This window comes from Lontra canadensis, unplaced genomic scaffold (genome assembly GCF_010015895.1).
Source record: "Lontra canadensis isolate GAN:19392208 unplaced genomic scaffold, GSC_riverotter_1.0 scaffold159, whole genome shotgun sequence".
In the NCBI taxonomy this organism is placed as follows: Eukaryota; Metazoa; Chordata; class Mammalia; order Carnivora; family Mustelidae; genus Lontra; species Lontra canadensis.
The window spans coordinates 663442-682564 of NW_022631153.1; the positions used below are offsets into that span (position 1 = coordinate 663442).

Below are 19123 nucleotides of genomic sequence, written 5' to 3' on the forward strand. Positions count from 1 at the left end.
CTTTAAGTAAAGTACTTTGAGGGCAGGGTTTTAGTGTTACTCATTGTCTTATCCATAGTGCTTAGAATAGTGCTTGACTCTCAGTAACACACTTGTTGACTGGCTGTTATTAACAAATCAGGAGCAATACAGTTGATTGAATTGTATCTCAACAGCTCTCAAAACTGCTATTTTATGGCTTTTTTTTTTTCAGTGTGAGACAATATTCTTTCAAATTATGGGGAAATAATTAGATTGAAATAGTTAAGAACAAAAGCAAATTGAGGAGGGAAAAACAACTCTAAAGGAAGCCACCAAGCACTGAGTGCATTTTGGGGGGGTGCATAGGGAGAAAGAACGGGGTTTCTCAGTTTATTCTGTGTAAGTTGGTCTTTTTGCTGACTACTGAGACATCCTTCCACATCATACAACTTCCACATAGATAACCCAAAGGATAAAATATGACATGCAGCTTTAATAGAATCTGTAGGATGCCACCCTGCTCTTCCATATCTCAATATACAGTCTTAAAATAATTTATTTCCACAGGGAAATAATTCCACTAAGCAGAGTTTCAGCAGAGAAAGAAGGTAAGCTAAGTCATGATCACGACCTAAACTTGTGATTCCACATTTAACTTAGAAGACACTTGGTTTATTTGGTCTATCCTTTCTTGCTTCCTTTTCTTCTTCCCTCCCTGTTTTTTGCTTTTAAATAACATTGGAACTTACATTTTTAAAGTATAATTTTTATAAAATATTGATTTCGAAATAGAATTTGATATGTAGGGGAAAGGAGGGGGAGAGGGGACATAGGCCAGAATACCAGATATTTAAGCATTCTCTAGTGTGTTTTATGTCCCAAAAAAAACCCTTGAGGCCCAGTGTTCTATATACTTTGGACTCCAGATATTAAACAGTGGCAGGATCTGCGTTCATAAGCGTCCTCAGTAAGGTCCTGGAGGTTTGCATACTTGTACATGAAGTTGCATGGTGTTGTGGGGAGACGAAGGGTTCCGCGGGTCTGACTCTGATCAGCTCTAAATAGAGGATTCATGTAGTCAGCGCGATTCTTCCACAGGTGAGCCCACAGAGAGTAGGTTCTTTCTTGAATTCTGTTATAAAGAAAAGAAGCCTGAAAATGACCTATCTTGGTTCTTAGAAATTGCAGGTATGTAATATTTAAACTGGAAAGGGACCAATAATTGTGAGGTGAACATCCCGTGTCCCTGTTCTGTGGCAGGGAAATTTACAGTCTGTGTGCGTTTTCATGTTCTAGCAGAAGGGCACTGTAATAGTGTCAGCCTCTCTGCTATCTGTACTGACCTCAACAAGGTGTCTAATTCCTCTGAGTGTAAAGTAAAACTGCTCTGTAATTTGGGGGAAATTTTTCCCCAAATAGTCACTGGAATTTTCTTATTTGCCAAGTACTACTAAAATGCTTTACGAACTGTTTTCTCTCATCCAGTCCTCACTGAACTCCTACAAGATCTGTCCATTGTACGGATGAGGAAATCAAGGCGAAGAGAGATGGAGCAGTTTCTCAAAGTCACATAGTACAAAGACACAGTTAGTGGAATAGCCAGAATTCAAAGGCAAGCAGACACCAGTAAAGTGGCTGGTCCATCACAGCAAACCACAAAACTGTCTAGGAAAACAGGTGAGCTTGAAGGAAGCACTCTGCTACCTTTCATCATTTACCACTTAACCAGGAATCACACTTGAAGATCCTGAGAGAAAACTGAGTATCCACCAGAAAAAGCTATTTTCTTTCTGTTCAGACTGCATAAAACCAGTGACATCCATTTTACTTGAACTGATCATTTCCAAAATTAAATCTGATATTATTATATACACTACAGTTAAAATCATTTCATGACAATTTCAAAACTGCTCTCTCATTGCAGTTCATAAAGCACTTTGCTGTTAAGTTTTTGACTTTGCAATTTAAGTTCTACGTTTCATTGACTTTCCTCCTGGGTAGAAACAATACAGTTTTAATCTGAATAAAAGGTGACTTGGGGCTTCAAATTTGCTTCCCCGGTTAGATTTGCATTTCTTACTAGAAGAGTATATCCACTGAAGATGTCTAACTTTTTCCTTTTTTTTAAAAAATTATTTATTTATTTATTTGACAGAGAAAGAGATCACAAGTAGGCATAGAGGCAGGCAGAGAGAAAGGGGGAAGCAGGCTCCCTGCTGAGCAGAGAGCCCGATGCGGGGCTCGATCCCAGGACCCTGGGATCATGACCTGAGCTGAAGGCAGAGGCTTTAACCCACTGAGCCAGCCAGGCACCCCTAACTTTTTCCTTTTAAGTACAAATACTGCTTTCTCTGACTCCAGGAAGCTTCCTTTCGATATGAGTGCCTCAAGTGTGCCACCCTATCTATGGATGTCACTGGGGTAAATGAGCTTGTTATATTGTCAATCGCTGACATTAAACCATTTATGAAGTGATGTCAGAAAAAAGAAAATAACTTTAATCTGTCAGTATAGATATGTGGCTAAAATAGTCTCCAGAATTTTAAAATGCCATCTGAAATTCTTAATCACAAAATCCTTAGATAAAAATTAAACAGCAAAACACTTACTTGAGTTCTTGTCGCTCCTTTTGACTATTACATAAGAAGTTTCCAAACTGGCAGGAATAAATGTGATGTTGAATGTGAATCAAAAATCTTTCATTGAACTCAAAGGCACAGGGAAATTGTTCCATTAACTGCCAGACACACTCAATGAACTGATCAATAACTGGAGAGATTTCTTTTGGGTCACCATCTAGGTTGCCATATCTATACAAAATATGAGAGATATTATAGCAGGTTGGGGGTTTTTATTTATAAAGCTATAAATGCAAACATGATCACAAAAGAAACCCTAGTTTCTAGATAAACCTTATAAACCTGAGGTGCAGAAGTAGGAAAGATTAACTTCTTAAATTCCACTTTCAAGAGAAACTTCATATTGAAGGTCTGGCTACAGAAGGGACGTATGGTTAGAAAAGAATTAGTAAAAGAGATAAAATTCAAGGGAGCTTTCCATGGCAAAAGAACTTTTTTTTTTTTCTTTTAATGAGCCTTCTTTAATTCAAGCTTCAAAAGTACATCAGGACTTTTGAAGTAAATCTAACACTTTATTTAATTAGCAATTTGTGGGAGTGTAGTTTTTTTTGTTTGTTTGTTTGTTTGTTTTTGCTTTTGCACTGCTTTGTTGGAAGGGAAGAGGAAGAAAGACACCTTGAAAAAAAAATTGTGGTTTCCCAAGTTTCTCAGATATTTCTAGAGCAATGTTAAAGCCTGTCACATAACTTATTTCCCATGTGACAATTCCCATATTTCAGACTCCCATATACCTTTATATCTCCCATCTTTGTTTTTTAAGAGTACATCAGAATCTTCTCCCTCACATTAGTACTGATTTTTTTAAGTGGCTTCCACACCCAGCATGAAGCCCAAACAGGGCTTGAATTCAACCCTGAGATCAGGACCCAAGTCAAGATGACGAATTGGGCGCTCAACGGACTGAGCAACCCAGGCAGGTGCCCCTTGTACTGATTTTTAAATGAAGGCTGCCTAGTCCTTTACACTATTAAGCGAATTTTAGAATCCAAAAGGGGGACTGGAGTGCCATCAAATTCAAAATAACAGTATAGAACCTTATCTGCTCAGCAAGAGATAACCAACTTTAGGAATAGAAATGACCAGAGATCAGTTTAGGAGTTTTTCTAAGAGTGAAAACACTAGAAACTGGAAACTTCTAAAAAATTTAAGTTCTACTCAACGGGGTAGCTTTAAAAAGGGCTTCCTCATAAAACAATTACACAGCTAGTCTTTGTCCATTTCCACATTCTTTCTGTCCATATATCCTCTATCTCAGAGATGCTAACTGCCACAAGGTAATAGAACTTCATTTATCTGTGATACAATGTATACAACAAAACTTTTAACTTTTCGAATAAGATACACAAAGAAAAGCCTGTTTCCCCCCACTCAGTTGAAAACTTCAGAAGCAGATTTTTTTTTATCGTACACATTCAAACCAACAGATTTTTAAATATTTTTTTTACCTGTGATTAAACTTATGACCAAAGGAAATCCAGTCCTTTTCAATTAATACCTACACAAAAAAGAATATAAATATCATGGAGAGAAGCAAACAAGGAAAAATAAGAGAAGAGACCCCCAACCAACAGTGCTGAAGGATTCAAAGGATCTTGGGGAAGTCACTATCCTTAGATAGTGTAGATGAATGCACATCATTGTCCACCAAGACAGACGCGCAGAATGGCAAAGCTGAAGGTCATCCATGGGGAAAACATGGGAATGGATATATGAAAAGGTTATAGTAGCACACATTGAGTGCTTTCTGGGAAACACTGTTCATATTGCTTCATATATAATCTCATTTTACTGTGGGACACGTAGGATCACTCATTTTTCAGAAGGAGAAACTGACAGGCTTAATTCTCTTAAGATCACACTACTAAGAAGTGGTGGATGCTACCTCATAACCTAGCTCTTTCTACACTAAAGCCCATCTCTTAACCAACAGGTCTCAGTATACTATCAAATACCAACCTCCTTACAAAAACAATTAGGAATATTTTCCTATGATCTTTGTGACACATTAGGAAAATCCCAAAATGACAGGTGTTGGGACATAATAGAGGAGTTTCAGCCCTGCTTTAAAGTTGGGGTAACACGAGTTTATAATCTCAAATTATCTGGATGTTTAAAAAAAAAAAATCAAATAGTACAGACCAATCCCATGCTCTCCAATGGCCAGGGATTTCCCTTTAAAAATACGGAGTGATTGAAGTTCGCCCTTGACAACATATAAGTTTAATGGGGCAGAATCAGAGAGTCCATGGTGGTAGAGGATGGCGTGAGCCAGGAACCCTCCACTATCCCAAGTGGGCATGAAGGAATCCAGCCTTCCTAACCTCAGTCCAGGGGAGGGGTCTGAAGCCGGAGTCGCACTCAGATGTCTCAGGGCTATCACAGGGAATTGGAAGTTCTGACACTTTCAAAAAAAAAAAAGAAAGAAAAAGCCCATAAAGGAAACCTCTGCCACTTCTCTTGTCCCCAGAGTGTCCGCTGATCTCAGTTGATGAAGGAGATCTAGCAGCAGAGATCCCCCCCGGTCAGGCTCCTCTGGTAGCATCTGTCCCTAGCATGGGTTCAGGATCCACTGAAGCACTTTCTACCACCTTGTGGTGCCAGAGGCGAGAACCAGGCAGCCTCCCAGACCCTAGGAAGCCCCTGCGGTCAAGCTGCGGACGGGGCTGCAGCTCAGCCAGAGCTTCACACCCCGGGAGCTACACAAATAACCCGCGGGTGGAAGGGACACGTCGCACTGTGACGCACACCTAAAAGGTGAAAGTCTAGGAAAGGACGCCCTCATAGTTTCAACAGAGAGCACAGAAACTGAAGGTCTCGATACTCTGAGCCAGAGTTGTGAAGGACGACCCCAAAAATCAAAGCGGTAAGTAAAAAGTTTCTCCTCTCAAGGACTTTTCATGCATCGTTCAGAAAATTTTTTCTCCAAATATTTTTTTTCCAAAAAATGTTTTCTACCACATGTTCACCTGTTACCTCAACTTGGAATATTTATGAGCAAATAATTTACAAAATTCACTATTTTACAGACTACAGGACATAATCTCTATTGACCCCCAGATTCACATTTAATAGCACCAATGTGAATAGGTTCCAATATCCCAGAAATTCACTTCTTTACTCCAAGACCATTTTCTACCTTTTCCCTTTTAATCTCGCTGATCTACCAAGAGAAGAGTAACAGTGAGAGGAAAGAAAGTTGCCAACAGTTGTCAAAACAGTTGTCGAAAGAGAGGTGCGTTCTGTTCCCGGCCCTGCATGGGAGAGAAGCCCAGCAGCCACACTCACCATAAAGCCCTTCAGAGTCCGGTAATGTGGATCCAGCAGGAGGCTGGCCACTGAGCACACTTGGGCAGTCCTGTCCCAGCCATCGGAACAGTGAACAAGCACGCTGGCCCCTTCCTCTGAAACTGCCTAAAAAACACAGGGTCAGCAGAGAGTCAAAGAATGGCCACAAAAAGGAAAAACATCTCATCAGAACAAGGTTTGGGTTTATACCTACGGAAAGAAAAAGGGGACGGGGAAAAAAAAACATAACCAAAAGCAGATAATTTAGTGTCCGTGCCCCATCCATTTAGGATAGAGCCAAGGAGTGGTTTGGTGCTGGTAACCAGAACTTTTCCTTCCCGTTAACACCCAGGAGCCACCCCCAGACCACCGCAAGTACACATGTGTGCTACAGTGGACACACGCTTCCTGAGCAAACCTCTCCAGAGCCACCTTCAGCCCTTGCCTCTGGGTTCCACCTTAAACCTTTCCAATATGGCAATTCTGCAGCTGCTACTGGTCTCAATCATTTCCAAAATGGGAAAGACACAAAAATTATATGTAGTAACACCATGAAATTAGAGATCAAAGGATAGGAGTCCAGTAGTGAAACCAGGGAGTGAGGGAAGAAAGAGAAAACAAAGTAAAAATTACAGCAGCAAATCTCAAAGAAGATTTCTATCTGCTACTACAAATGCACATACAATTTTTAGCTGAGTGTCCTCTGACAGGAAACCTAAACTGTGAAACATGGTAGAGAGTGCAACATAGCACTTTCACTACCAGAAATACTATTTTTTCTTTGTTTTTTTCTATTTATTAATTTTTTGTGTCCCATACCAGAATGCAAGCTCTGTAAGAGAAGAAAATCTGGTTTATTTGACATCGTGTGCTCAGCATGGTTGTCTTTAGGTATAAATCTGAGAGGGACTTATAAAAACAAACAGAATCAACAACAACAACAACAAAAATTGAGAAACAAAATAGACAATGCATCCAAAACCTGCTTACATGAAAGCCGCAGCGAGACTGTTCTTTGGCAGAAGGGAACCTACCTAACAGGTTTTGAAACAGAACTTCTTTACACCATGTGGCAAAGAAGTTGCAGTTTACTAAGATGGAAGACCGGCATTGGTCACTGAAGTGTCACACATTTGGATGTATGTACTCTCCTATGGACAGTTCTTTCCTCCACTTAGGACCAAGTCTACCCGAAGAGAATACTCCGAAAATGTCTTACCATGTACTGCTGTGCCAGCATACTATCAACAGAGCACTGTCCTCTCTTTGGCAGAAATCACACGTTTACGAGGCCAAACATCATGGTCTGCAAAGCCAGCTCCCCGCTCGGCGAGCCACAGCTGACTATGGGCGTGGAAGCCTCAGCAGACGGGGAGGGTAAACAGGATGTTCATTCTGAAGTCAGAGCTCCCTGGCTGCTCGGCCCTTACTACTTACCTTTGCAATGAAGATCCCTGCATCCATGATGGCCTTAATGTGCCTTAACCAGCCCGAGTTCTCCAGTCCCCACAGAAAGTCACTCATGGACGGAGATTTCAGTTCACACACTGCAAGGTAAATCATGTGATGAAAGCAAAATAAAGACAATCTTACTTTATGTATGCTCATATTTGCAGGTAATTTGTTAATGATTCCTTCATCACTGTCTTTTCTGGAAGAAATTAAGTCAGGATAAGTGTCCCTACTTGTAAAATTGGTTCTACTGAACCACTTCAAGTAAGGCTCTTCTACTCTGTCTGGTCCTAGGGGATGCTGCATCTGTTCAGAAGTATTCTATTTGTAAAGCTTAAGCCCCAATATTAATGAAAATCATGGGCCACAGTCAAGGTCCAGAAGAGAAGACCTGTTTATCCTTCAGCAAAGATATTGGCAGTGGCCCACGCAAGAGCGGGCTACAGAGGAAAGTTCCTGGATCGAACCCCAGCACCTGCCCAGTTAGACCGCCACAGCACCCAACCCCTTCTGTTTAGGACCACTGTGAAAACAAAACGACTATCCTAACCAGGAGCAACATCCATAATTTTGTGGAATCCCACAGAAAACCTTGCCGAGGATGTTGAAACCCTTGGTCTAGTCTCATACATGTTTGGGATCCAAAAGCATCTTTTCTTTCTGTGCAGGATTTCCTAGTTGAGAAATTACCATGTTTTGGGCTGGAGTCATGACACCTGGCAGAAACAAACCGAAAACTGCTCAGGAGCAACATTCCTTTTCAAGGCCAAATATTTCACAGGATGGATATGCCCATTTTTTACCCATTCATCTTCTGCTGGTGTTTGGGTTATTTCCACTTGTGCGTTCTGATGAACAATGCGGCTATGAACATTCATGTGCAAGTTTTCTGTAGAAGTAGGTTTCATTTCTCGTGGGGACATCCTTAGGAGTGGACTCACAAGGTCACACGGTTTAACCACTCGGGAGGCTGCCCAAGGTGCTGTCTTCCTCAGCTGCTACACCGGGCTACATCCCAGGAGCACCTCGAGGCTTCTGGTGTCCCCACATCCGCGCCAACACTTGTTATCACTCGGCTTTCTGACTCCCGCCTCCCTAGTGGTTGCACAGTGCTGTCTCACCGTGGCCTCGATTACCCGGCGGCTTGTTTCTTGTCTTGCTTACAAGGTCAGTGATTCATTTAAGGAAATGTTTCCTGTATTGAATATAGCATTTCTAGATGTTCTTATCAGAGGGTGTTTCATATTCAGTATAACATCTTGGGGAATTGGGAAGACCTCGTGTTTCACTTAGATTTTAGTTTTATGTGAACCAACTTGTACATCTTAGTAATAATCACCATGTGTGCAGGGGCAACAACACGTGGTCCTATTCAAGGCCATGGGCTTCAGAGTCGGATCTTCTAGCATCCAGATTCCAGCTCTATGCTCTCAACAATGCAACCTGGGCTAGTTACCAAGCCTTGATTTCTTCAAGTGTGCCGTGGGGATAAAACGCCTTCCTCAAAGTGTTAACTGAAGAGTGAAATAAGATAATACATATACCCCATGCTGGGAGATAGAAGATTCAGAAATGGTCGCCATGAAATATGCTTTACCATCTGTTCGTCCAGTGCGGTGTCCTGACAGTTAGGAGGTACAGACTCATTCACACCCCACCTCAGAGCAGAGGCTTAGAAAGGTCAGAACACAAAGTGATCAACGGCAGGAGAGCCCAAGTCCTTTAACCAAGAAGCCGAGTGTCTGCCACCACACCAGGGCTACCCTGGTGGGTTTAACTAGAAACAGTACCTCTACTAGTAATAATAATAGCAAAACTTAAACAGTACTTACCAGGTGCCAGATAGTCCTCCAGGTGCTTTTTTTTTTTTAATGTATTTTATTTATTTGACAGAGAGAGCACAGGCAGGGGGAGCAGCAGGCCGAGGGAGAGGGAGAGGGAGAAGCAGCCTTCCTGCTGAGCAGGGAACCAAATGTGGGGCTCAATCCCAGGACCCTGTCATCATGACCTGAGCCAAAGGCAGACGCTTAACCGATTGAGCCACCCAGGCGCCCCTCCAGGTGCTTTCTATACAATAGTTTTCTAATCGTCCTAGAAATCATATGAAGAAGGTACTATTATTATCCTTATTTATAAAAGCGGAAACCAATGCAAAGAGAGGTTAAGTAACTTGTCCAAGGTCACTAGCTGATAAGCAGCGAGGCTCGGATTCAGTCTGGCTCCAAAGTACATGCTCTTAAGCAATGTCTATCGATCTCAGTTATATTATTTTTTGTAATTCAAACACAACCACTCTAAATGCTCCTTGTCTCCCACCTACTATCAACTTAAAGTTTACACACTTTGTCCCTCCGAACCGTACTGTGCAGTGCGGCAGCCGCTAGTCCCATGTCGCTGTTGAACATCTGAAATGGAGCGAGTCTGAACTGAGATGCGCTGTGAGCGCAGAGTAGATCCCAAACGTGCAAGACTCAGTATGAAAAAAAGAAGAAAAAGTATCTCACTGGGGCACCCGGGTGGCTCAGTCGGTTAAAGCCTCTGCCTTCAGCTCAGGCCATGATCTCAGGGTCCTGGGATCAAGGCCTGCATCGGGCTCCTGCTTAGCAGGGAGCCTGCTTCCCCCTCTCTCTGCCTGCCTCTCTGCCTGCTTGTGATCTCTGTCAAATAAATAAATAATTAATAAATAATCTTAAAAAAAAAAAAAAAGGATCTCACTAGTAGCTTTTGTAATGACTACCTGTTGAAATGATAATATTTGGGATATATCAAGTTAAATACAAATGTATTATGAAAATTTGCCCATTTCCTTTAACTTTTTGATGCGGCCACTAGAAAATGTGAAATTCCAAATGTTGTCCACATGAGTGACTTCCGTGTACTTCTCTGGGACAGCAGCGACGTTGGGGGAAGATTAACCTGATCAGCAGTCTTCAAACGTTTCTGCACGTGTACCCCCACAGTAATGTTTTAAATCAGGTGCTCTCTCATGCACCCTGGAGTAATACATTGTAATGACTGAGGATGTGATAAAAGGTGTATCTGTCTTTTGCAAAGCTGGCAAAAAGGGCATTTAGGAGCGGGGAATGGCAAAGGAGGGATGGCTTCCAGCCCGGGCCAAGGAGCCTCCCAAGGCACGGCAGGCAGCTTTAGGAAGGAGAGTGCAACGAAGTTGATGCCCTGCAGCCAGCTAGTCCGGTGCACCTCCTGAGTTCTCCTGAGAGCTCAGGCGTGTGTACCCAGTTTGGAACCTGATGGAAAGGCCAACCGACAGCCTCTAGCTAAAACTGGGTAAGGCCCGCCTTCCCTCCCCAGTGACACTGCCGGGCAGTACCACTCGGTTCCTGCAGGGGGCAGGCTCGCCTCTGCCTGTGCACCCAGCGCAGAGGGAAGGCCTGAAATTCCAGCACTGGAAGGGCCCTCTCGCCGCTCCCTGGGCGCCTCCTCTTTGTCTTTCTGTTTAACCCCAGGACATGACCCAAAATGTTCAACTTAATCCTAAAATACACACATGGCACCACGTAGAGTCTCAGGACTCCACTGATTTCCTTTAAATCTTTCACAGATAACATTACCTTGCAAACAGTTTTGTTTTTTGTTTTCTTTTCACTAAATAGGCCAAACTTTCCAGTTGTTATTATAGGACTTAGGGCTAGTTGGCATTCCCGTTTGTTTCAGAAGATCCAGGGAGCCTGAGGGATATCTTGGCATCCAAACCCTGAAGCTCAGCCCAAGAACAAATGATCCTTTTCACCTTCTCTTCCCACAAGGCATGGAAATGACAGCAAGTTTAAAAATAAGACACCAGGCTTTCCAGCTAACCTGGAGATGGTCTGGGCCAAAAGCAGGAGAGGAACAGAGAGCTCACAGAAACAGGGCCCTAAAAGGTACTGCCAGAGAGAATGTTCCAGTGTTTCCCTCTTCACTTAGCTCACTCAGCAAGGAGACAAACTGCTGTATCTCCTGCCAGACCAGCTTCCTTCTTCCCACACTGAGAATGGCTCCTTGTTGAACATTTCTGTTTTCAGGAACAATAAAGCTGTGTACTTTAAGTGAACTAACCTCACCAGGTTTTCGGGCAAGGTAACCACTTTAAGGGTGTTCTCCCGCCAAATGCTGAGTGGCCGGGTGAGAGCAAACAGCTCTACAGATGATTAATACACACGGACAGATGGGGGAACACTTGAGACTCAAACAATCAGTGCCTGCACTTTTAAATGTAAAACTGGTGGGTCTGTTTGGATAAACTCAGGATAAGGCAGAAATACTGATTTGTTCACTCTTGTTGCCAAACCCAAACCAATATTTACAAACCATTTTGCTGAACGAAGTTCATTTCAGCTGACATCAGAGGCATATGCCACAGAGAATCGTACTTACTTAGTGGGAGTTTAATGCCCAGGTCTAACAATATTTGTTTTACATAAAAGAGCAACCATATCCCATAAACATATAACACTAAAAAAAAAAGAAAATTATAAGACATAAGGAAATAAGAGGAAATAAGAAATTTACTTGGAAGAAAATAAGCCTTGCATGATCTTCTTTAAGAAATTTACTAACACCAATCTCATTTCCTCATGTACAGTTGCTAGGTAGGATCCGGGAGGATGCAAAGATGGTCTCCAACTGAACCCCAGGAGATCACTCTTTCTTGTCTCCTAAAACCTGAAGTTGAAGAGTTCGTGGCCCTCCCTTAATAACCAGCTTGCCAGCCACCTGAGTTCTGTAAATATGTTGATTTTCCCCTTTGCCATTTTGGAGTCAAAACACCAAGCCCAATGAAATGCTGTTCAAAGAACTGGTAAAAGGATAATAATCTCCCTTCACTGAACACCCTAGCAGGTGAACCCATTCAGAGGATTTTATGATGGACTCTTGACATGGAAATGTTTGGTTAAGCCCGTTTTATGGTTTGCCTTCTACTCAGAGCCCACCACGGTGACACAGAATAAACTTCTGAGCTCTGCACAGACTGTATTCAATTTATTAATGTTAGTGGTATGCTCCTCCCTCCCCAAGCCAAGCACCGTGGGCCCTCTTTATAGAGAACTCTATATAATGGAGAGCTTTGCATTTTAGCGTCTTCACAGGATACCAACAAGATTAGTGATTATTCTTTAAAACGACTCCAGCCTAGGGCATGCGTGCTGCTTTCTGGAACTGCTATACAACAATGCCACGAAACCCAACTTTGTACAACCTTGTTTTCTTTTAAGGAATTTGGTGATCATATAAATTGGTAAGGTGCAATCAAGCCTAAATTCTTTATACCTGTGTTAGCACTGCTAGCGTTCATAGCATTGAGAATAGTATACACAAGTACTCATATGTGTGTGTGTGTGTGTGTGTGTGTGTGTGTCCAGCTGCTAATAAACATGAAAGCATGTACACACATACATTCCAGTAATACTAATTACCATTGTCCTAAAGGAAATCTAGCAGTGGGTTCACAAAAGAATGCCCTCAGCATTTATGAGCTTTGCATGTGAATTTGTGCCTAAAAACACCACTTGTGGCAAATAAAAAGTATATATGTGCCCATTTATATTACATCTACTGTCTATAAGGCTTGAGGCTTAGTTTTCTCTCAATGAACTGACACAACCTCACATCTACAGTAGGTCTGATTTTCTCAACTTACAGAAGAGGAACAGGTTCAGATGCTAGCAGCCCAGTAAGGACACTTGATTGGAATCTAACTCCCTTGACTCCAATTTCCATATATTTTTCCACTACAAAGAGAGAATAATTAAGTCACTATGCCAACTGAGCCAGGATTAACAGGAAGTTAACTGAAGGTAAGGCTTAAAGTCTAAATGGGAAACTTAAGTGAAAATAGAGAAGGCTAGACTGGGAGAAAATGCTGAGAGGCTAGGAAATCTGGGTGGATAGAAAGTATTAGCGGCAGGCCCTGGATAGAAAGCTCAGGAATCATGTAAGATGAAGATGGTGGCAGCAAGTGGGGGGCTCAACACACCTGCTGTGAAAGCTGCCAGGACCAACGTTCTCACCAAATCTTAAACCTTACCGTCGCTGGCAAGCAACTACTGAATTGTCAGATCCCAACTACAGCCTTATGGAAAAACAGCTCGCCTTGTCACTAAAATTAGTCATGTCTATCTTTAGTTGCATGGGAGGCACTGTCTTCTGCAAGCATTCCTTTTGCAAATGCCCTAGTTACCCAAAAACTAGCCATCATGATTAAAAAAACAAATTTGAATTGTCTCAGTGAACATCAAGGGACAGCATAACTAGGATGAAAATAGCCACAATTCTCTCATTAAATCACTTTGTTGTCCTCTTTTTTTTAAAAATTAATTTATTTATTTGACACACAGAGAGAGAGATCACAAGTAGGCAGAGAGGCAGGCAGAGAGAGAGGGGGAAGCAGGCTCCCTGCTGAGCAGAGAGCCTGATGTGGGACTCGATCCCAGGACCCTGACATCATGACCTGAGCTGAAGGCAGAGGCTTAACCCACTGAGCCACCCAGGCGCCCTGTTGTCCTCTCTTTGATAATGTCACCCAGAGATGAAGTCTTTGGCTTTGACGCCCAGTTAAAACATTTGACGAGCTGCCATACCCCGGGATAGACCTCAGTAACAAGCAAGCATCATCTTTTCCCCTGCCCACGATTTTTGCCCTCCATCAAAATCAATACTTCATTTTGTATTAATGAATGAATTTTTCTACCCAATGCCCAGCATGTAGAAAACCCTCAGTAACTATCTGATGTACAGAGGAATGTCTGGGAGAACTTCAGGAGCCCTGACTTAACGTCGTACTTACTCTAAGCAGGGATTATGCCTGCTACTCGACATACATTCTCTACCATACAGGGTATTAGTTACTCCCAATTTGAAGATTGGAAAGGTGTTAAAGTTTACCAAGTTATCATCCATAGTTACACAGTCAGTAAATTATTGAACTGGAGTCCAGTCTACAGCCCATATGCCCCCAAGGGGCAATGCTCTTTCCTCTGTGCCTTAATGCTTAGGATATGCTTGTCCAGATTAGCGGATACCACCCAGCTCTCATCGGCCACATTCTACATCCTCTTACAACACCACAGAGAGCAAGGTACATGCTCTTGACCCATCTCTTTCCTCCAAGTGACCATGAATTGATAACGAGTAAAGCCTGACAGGACAGGTCTGTTGGTCATGTGGAAGGCTCTCTGAAAAACCTTGGATTGAAGCTATCTAGTTCCATTTTAATGGCAAATTGAGTTTTCTGTGTGGAAAACCATGCTTTGTTGCTTAATTTTGAAGGATAATAACCAGATTTTCAGCCAGGTCTTGCTGGCTGTCTCATCTAATGGGTTAGTAATTGAAGAAATTAATAGTGGTAAAAAGTCCAAACATAGAGAACAGGAAAAAAAAAAAGAGCTTTATAGCCTTTTATTAGCTCATATCTGTTAGAACTCCATCAACTTGTAGGCGATGTAATAGGAAATATTTTAAAATGAAAAACTTAAATCCGAATATCTGTAGAGAGTTGAAGTGCTCCATTTCTTCTAGGCTGAATTAGCCATCACCTCAGAAAGACATGAAGTGAGCAAGAAATTCTCCAACAGGGGCGCCTGGGTGGCTCAGTGGGTTAAAGCCTCTGCTTTCAACTCAGGTCATGATCTCAGGGTCCTGGGATCGAGCCCCACATCGGGCTCTCTGCTCAGAAGGGAGCCTGCTTCCTCCTCTCTCTCTCTGCCTGCCTCTCTGCCTACTTGTGATCTCTCTCTGTCAAATAAATAAATAAAATCTTAAAAAAAAAAAAAGTCTCCAACAAAGGGGACATTTTAACTGATAACCACAGCCTTAACTCTGAGCAGAAAGAAGTGTTTCATGGAACCCTCAGAGCTGGGTGTGTTAGGGACTGTTCCTTTCTAGACCTCGGTGCTCCCAAAGCAACTTGCGAGGGAGACCAGAGCAGTTAAGTCGGAGACCATAATACCCGCCGCCTCCCTTGACATCTTCAAAATTCTCTTCTTTCAACCGTCCTTTCTACACCTGATGAAGGCTCTGAATTATTGTCCTTAGAACCTTCACACAGAAGTGCAGCTCAGATATGATCTCTGGGGCCGCCTGATTTTGCCACAAAACGTTCTCCCGTCAATGCCCACAGTTCCAGGGGATATGACAAGTGCGGTTACACTTTGGCGCCTGCTAAAAAGATTCTAGTCTTAAATTGCACCGAGTCTGGTCCCTTCCAAACAGCTCTTCACTGTAGTGTTGCCCAAATCACAGAACAGACACGGGCCTTTCTTCCTGTGCTCTGGACCCATTCCCATATGACCTGCCATGGGGCTCAGGTTTGTATCTCTGTGAAATAATTTGCTGAGAAAACATCCACAAGGCCTGACAGGTGGTTTATTAAATTATTTTTGATGGGCTTTTGCTGAGTGGACATTGACCATAACATAAGGCAAGCACTTCCATGCCTCTGAAATTGTGCTATATTACTCTGTGTCTCTTGAATAAAGAAATTGAGAAAAGTTCCCTATAAAAAGTCTGGCTGACTGAATTAATCTATAGCCCACTAACCTACCCATTTACTCAGTACTTACTTCCAAGTGAAGAATTATCTCTCAAGAGAAAGCATAATAGGCCTTACACTGGAAAGAAAATACTTCATAATTTGCAAGAAACTTTTTCAATAAATCAGTAAGTTAGAGATGGTATGTTGTTAACGTTCTTTTACAAATACAGGAAATGAGGTTTGTTTAAGTTTATTCGGAGATTATAAAGCTAGAACCCAAACCCAGATCTTTAGACTCTTAGGCCAGGACACTTTCTACCCAACCGGCTACCTAAAGAGACCATAAAGCCAAGTGGTTAAGAGTGTGGTATCTGGACCCATACTGATCAGGTGAAAATCTTCGTTCTGTCGTCTACTGCTGTGAGCTTACGTGAGTTCCTTAGCCTCTGACCTCAATTTCCTCCTCTTTAAAATGAGGACATTCTGGAAACTGGTATGGAGTTTCCTCAAGAAGTTAAAAATAGAGCTACCCTACGACCCAGTAATTGCACTGCTGGGGATTTGCCCCAAAGATACAGATGTAGTGATCCGAAGGGGCACATGCACCCCAATGTCCATAGCAGCAATGTCCACAATAGCCAAACTGTGGAAGGAGCCAAGATGTCCTTCAACAGACGAATGGGTAAAGAAGATATAGTCCATATATACAATGGAGTATTACTCGGCCATCAGAAGGGATAAATACCCACCATTTGCATCAACATGGATGGAACTGGAGGGAATTATACTGAGTGAAATAAATCAATCAGAGAAAGACAATTATCTTATGGTTTCACTCATGTGGAATATAAGAAATAGTGCAAAGGATAAAAGGGGAAGGGAGGGAAAACTGAATGGGAAGAAATCAGAGAGGGAGATAAACCATAAGAGACTGCACTCTGGGAAACAAACTGAGGGTTGTGGAAGGGGAGGGGTGGGAAATGGGGTAACTGGGTGATGGGTATTAAGGAGGGCACATGATCTAATGAGCACTGTGTCTTATACAAAACTAATGAATCATTGAATACTACATCAAAAACAAATGAAGTACTATATGTTGGCTAATTGCATTAAAAAAAAAGAGAATAGCTCTAACGAGACTGCCATGAGGACCACTGAATACACCTGAGAAAATTAAAAGAGTGTCCAGTACATAGTAATCACACTGCAGATGCTATAACACCATTACTATGTGGGTGGTTACCATGAACCTAACACCATATCCACAAATCAGTGAAGAGTGCTCTAACATGATAGAAAGTACTAGGCTCAAATCCTGCTTTGTTATGAGATCCTGGGAAGTGCATGTTTTAAATTAAATTAAATTTTAAATTAAATATGTAATACAAAAATATTTTTAAATGTGGGACGTCTGGGTGGTTCAGTCGGTTAAGTGTCCAACTCTTGATGTCAGCCCAGATCTTGATCTCAGAGTCATGAATTCAAGCCCTGTGTTGGGCTCCAGTGTGGAGTCCACTTAAGGAAATAAATATATATATATATGTGTGTGTGTGAAATAATTTGCTGAGAAAAAATATATATATAAATAAAATATACTAGATTCTAGAACTGGAGACTTAGGCTTTGAAAAAATAACCTGCCATGTTGTGAATAACATGTAAAGAGAGGTCCACATGGAGAGAAGCATGGGCTTTCTTATTGACTGTTCCAACAAAAAAAGAAAATATAGGGCATCCTTTTCTTATTTGAGGGAAAAACATTATATGATCAAAAGAGAAAGCCTAGTAGAAAACAATCAATTGCAAAATTGCTACGTAACTAGAAGGCATCATTACTATCTCACTGGGACGTATGAATACCACAACACAGTTTGCTTTAGGACTTATAAATCAAAGTTAAAATTAAGTGAGCTCTATAAAAGGACCTATATCGGATGTGAACTTGGTCCTAAATTTCAGTTTCTGATGAAATATCCTGCAGCTCTTGCTCACAGACAGAGCCAGAATGCAAACAATTTTTTTCTCTTCTGTTATTCAAATTCTATTCTGGTAATATTAATTAGCGGTGGTTAAAAAAAAAATCAAAGACAATAATAACCACGAATAAAAATGTACTAGCACTCTTCCTACCAAGTCACCAGCAGCACAAATCTTCCAATCTCTTTGATGCCAAGGAGGCTGTTGGAAGCCTGAAAAGCCCTAGAAGGGGGGACTGATTGCATCACTTCATCAGCTGAGCCTCCACAATTGGTTTATAATTTACTTGGTAAAAACAGATAGTCAAACATTGGTCAAGTTCCCTGAAAGGCATCCAGAAGGTTGTCCTTGCTTACTGCGCTGACAGAGGGCTGGAAAGTGATGTCCAGTTACCGTGATCCCTCACGTAACAGGGATTGCACTACAGGACTCGGTCAGTTTGCTGATTTCGAAGGAGACTGTCAGACCACAGATAGAAGGACAGGAGGAATGGTTCCTAATAAGAGACCAGATAAGCGCTAGTTCCAAAACTAAAGTCAGAGTGATAGGTTATAAAAACTTCTAAGAACTACTTTGTGCATTGAAGAAAATGTGTGTTGTCGGAAGTCCACTTACGAAATCACTAAATGAAAAATATGAAGCGTATCACCCTAGATGTTTTTTGATGATTTTGGCAGTGATGCACACCTTTCATACTAATGTTAGACTACCCTTTTAATAACAGGACAAAGCTAGTCCGATTTTTTGACACCTTTAAAAGGCACAACTTATAGCAAGGACAGCCACACTGCCCATGATTATCTCCAGAAGTTTAAGAAGCTCAAAGAGTGGGTGGCTCAGTCTGTTAAGGGTCTGCCTTCAGCTCAGGTCATGATCTCAGGGTCCTGGGATCGAGCCCCATGTCCAGCTCCCCGCACACCAGGGTGTATTTGTTCCTCTCCCTCTGCCCCTCCCCCCGCTCATGCTCTGTGTCTCTGTCTCTTTCTCTCAAATAAAATCTTAAAAAAAAAAAAAAAAGCTCAAAAATCATGCCCATGATATTGTTACAGTGGTCTGAGACATGGCAGATGATATGTGAAAATAAGGCGGAGATTCTCTGGGGCAGATTTTTTTTTTTTTTTCAGGTTTAGGATGAGATTTTGTCTAATCATTCAAATGTACAAGATTCAACTATTTGCAACCCATAGAGTCACAGACCCGACAAAGCTGGAAGGACCCAAAGAAATTATTAGTCCAAGCTTCTCGTTTTATGGCAGGTAACAGCCCAGTGAAGGTGACTGCTGGGCTTCAAAGCAAGAGAGCAGACGCAGGGAATCCAAGAAGGAGAATGAAAATCA

The 19123-nt window shown here is 41.9% G+C and overlaps 1 protein-coding gene across 1 annotated transcript in view; it reads right to left on the bottom strand.

Annotated features, from left to right (window-relative positions):
• The window catches only part of MTMR7 (myotubularin related protein 7), a 109253-nt gene that overhangs the window by 5164 nt on the left and 84966 nt on the right, over nt 1–19123 (bottom strand). The window contains exons 8-12 of the mRNA XM_032844952.1: nt 7323–7432; nt 5886–6011; nt 4046–4095; nt 2571–2771; nt 953–1093 (exon numbers count right to left, since the gene is read on the bottom strand). Coding sequence (XP_032700843.1) covers nt 953–1093; nt 2571–2771; nt 4046–4095; nt 5886–6011; nt 7323–7432 — 628 coding nt within the window. The remainder of the gene's footprint in view (nt 1–952; nt 1094–2570; nt 2772–4045; nt 4096–5885; nt 6012–7322; nt 7433–19123) is intronic.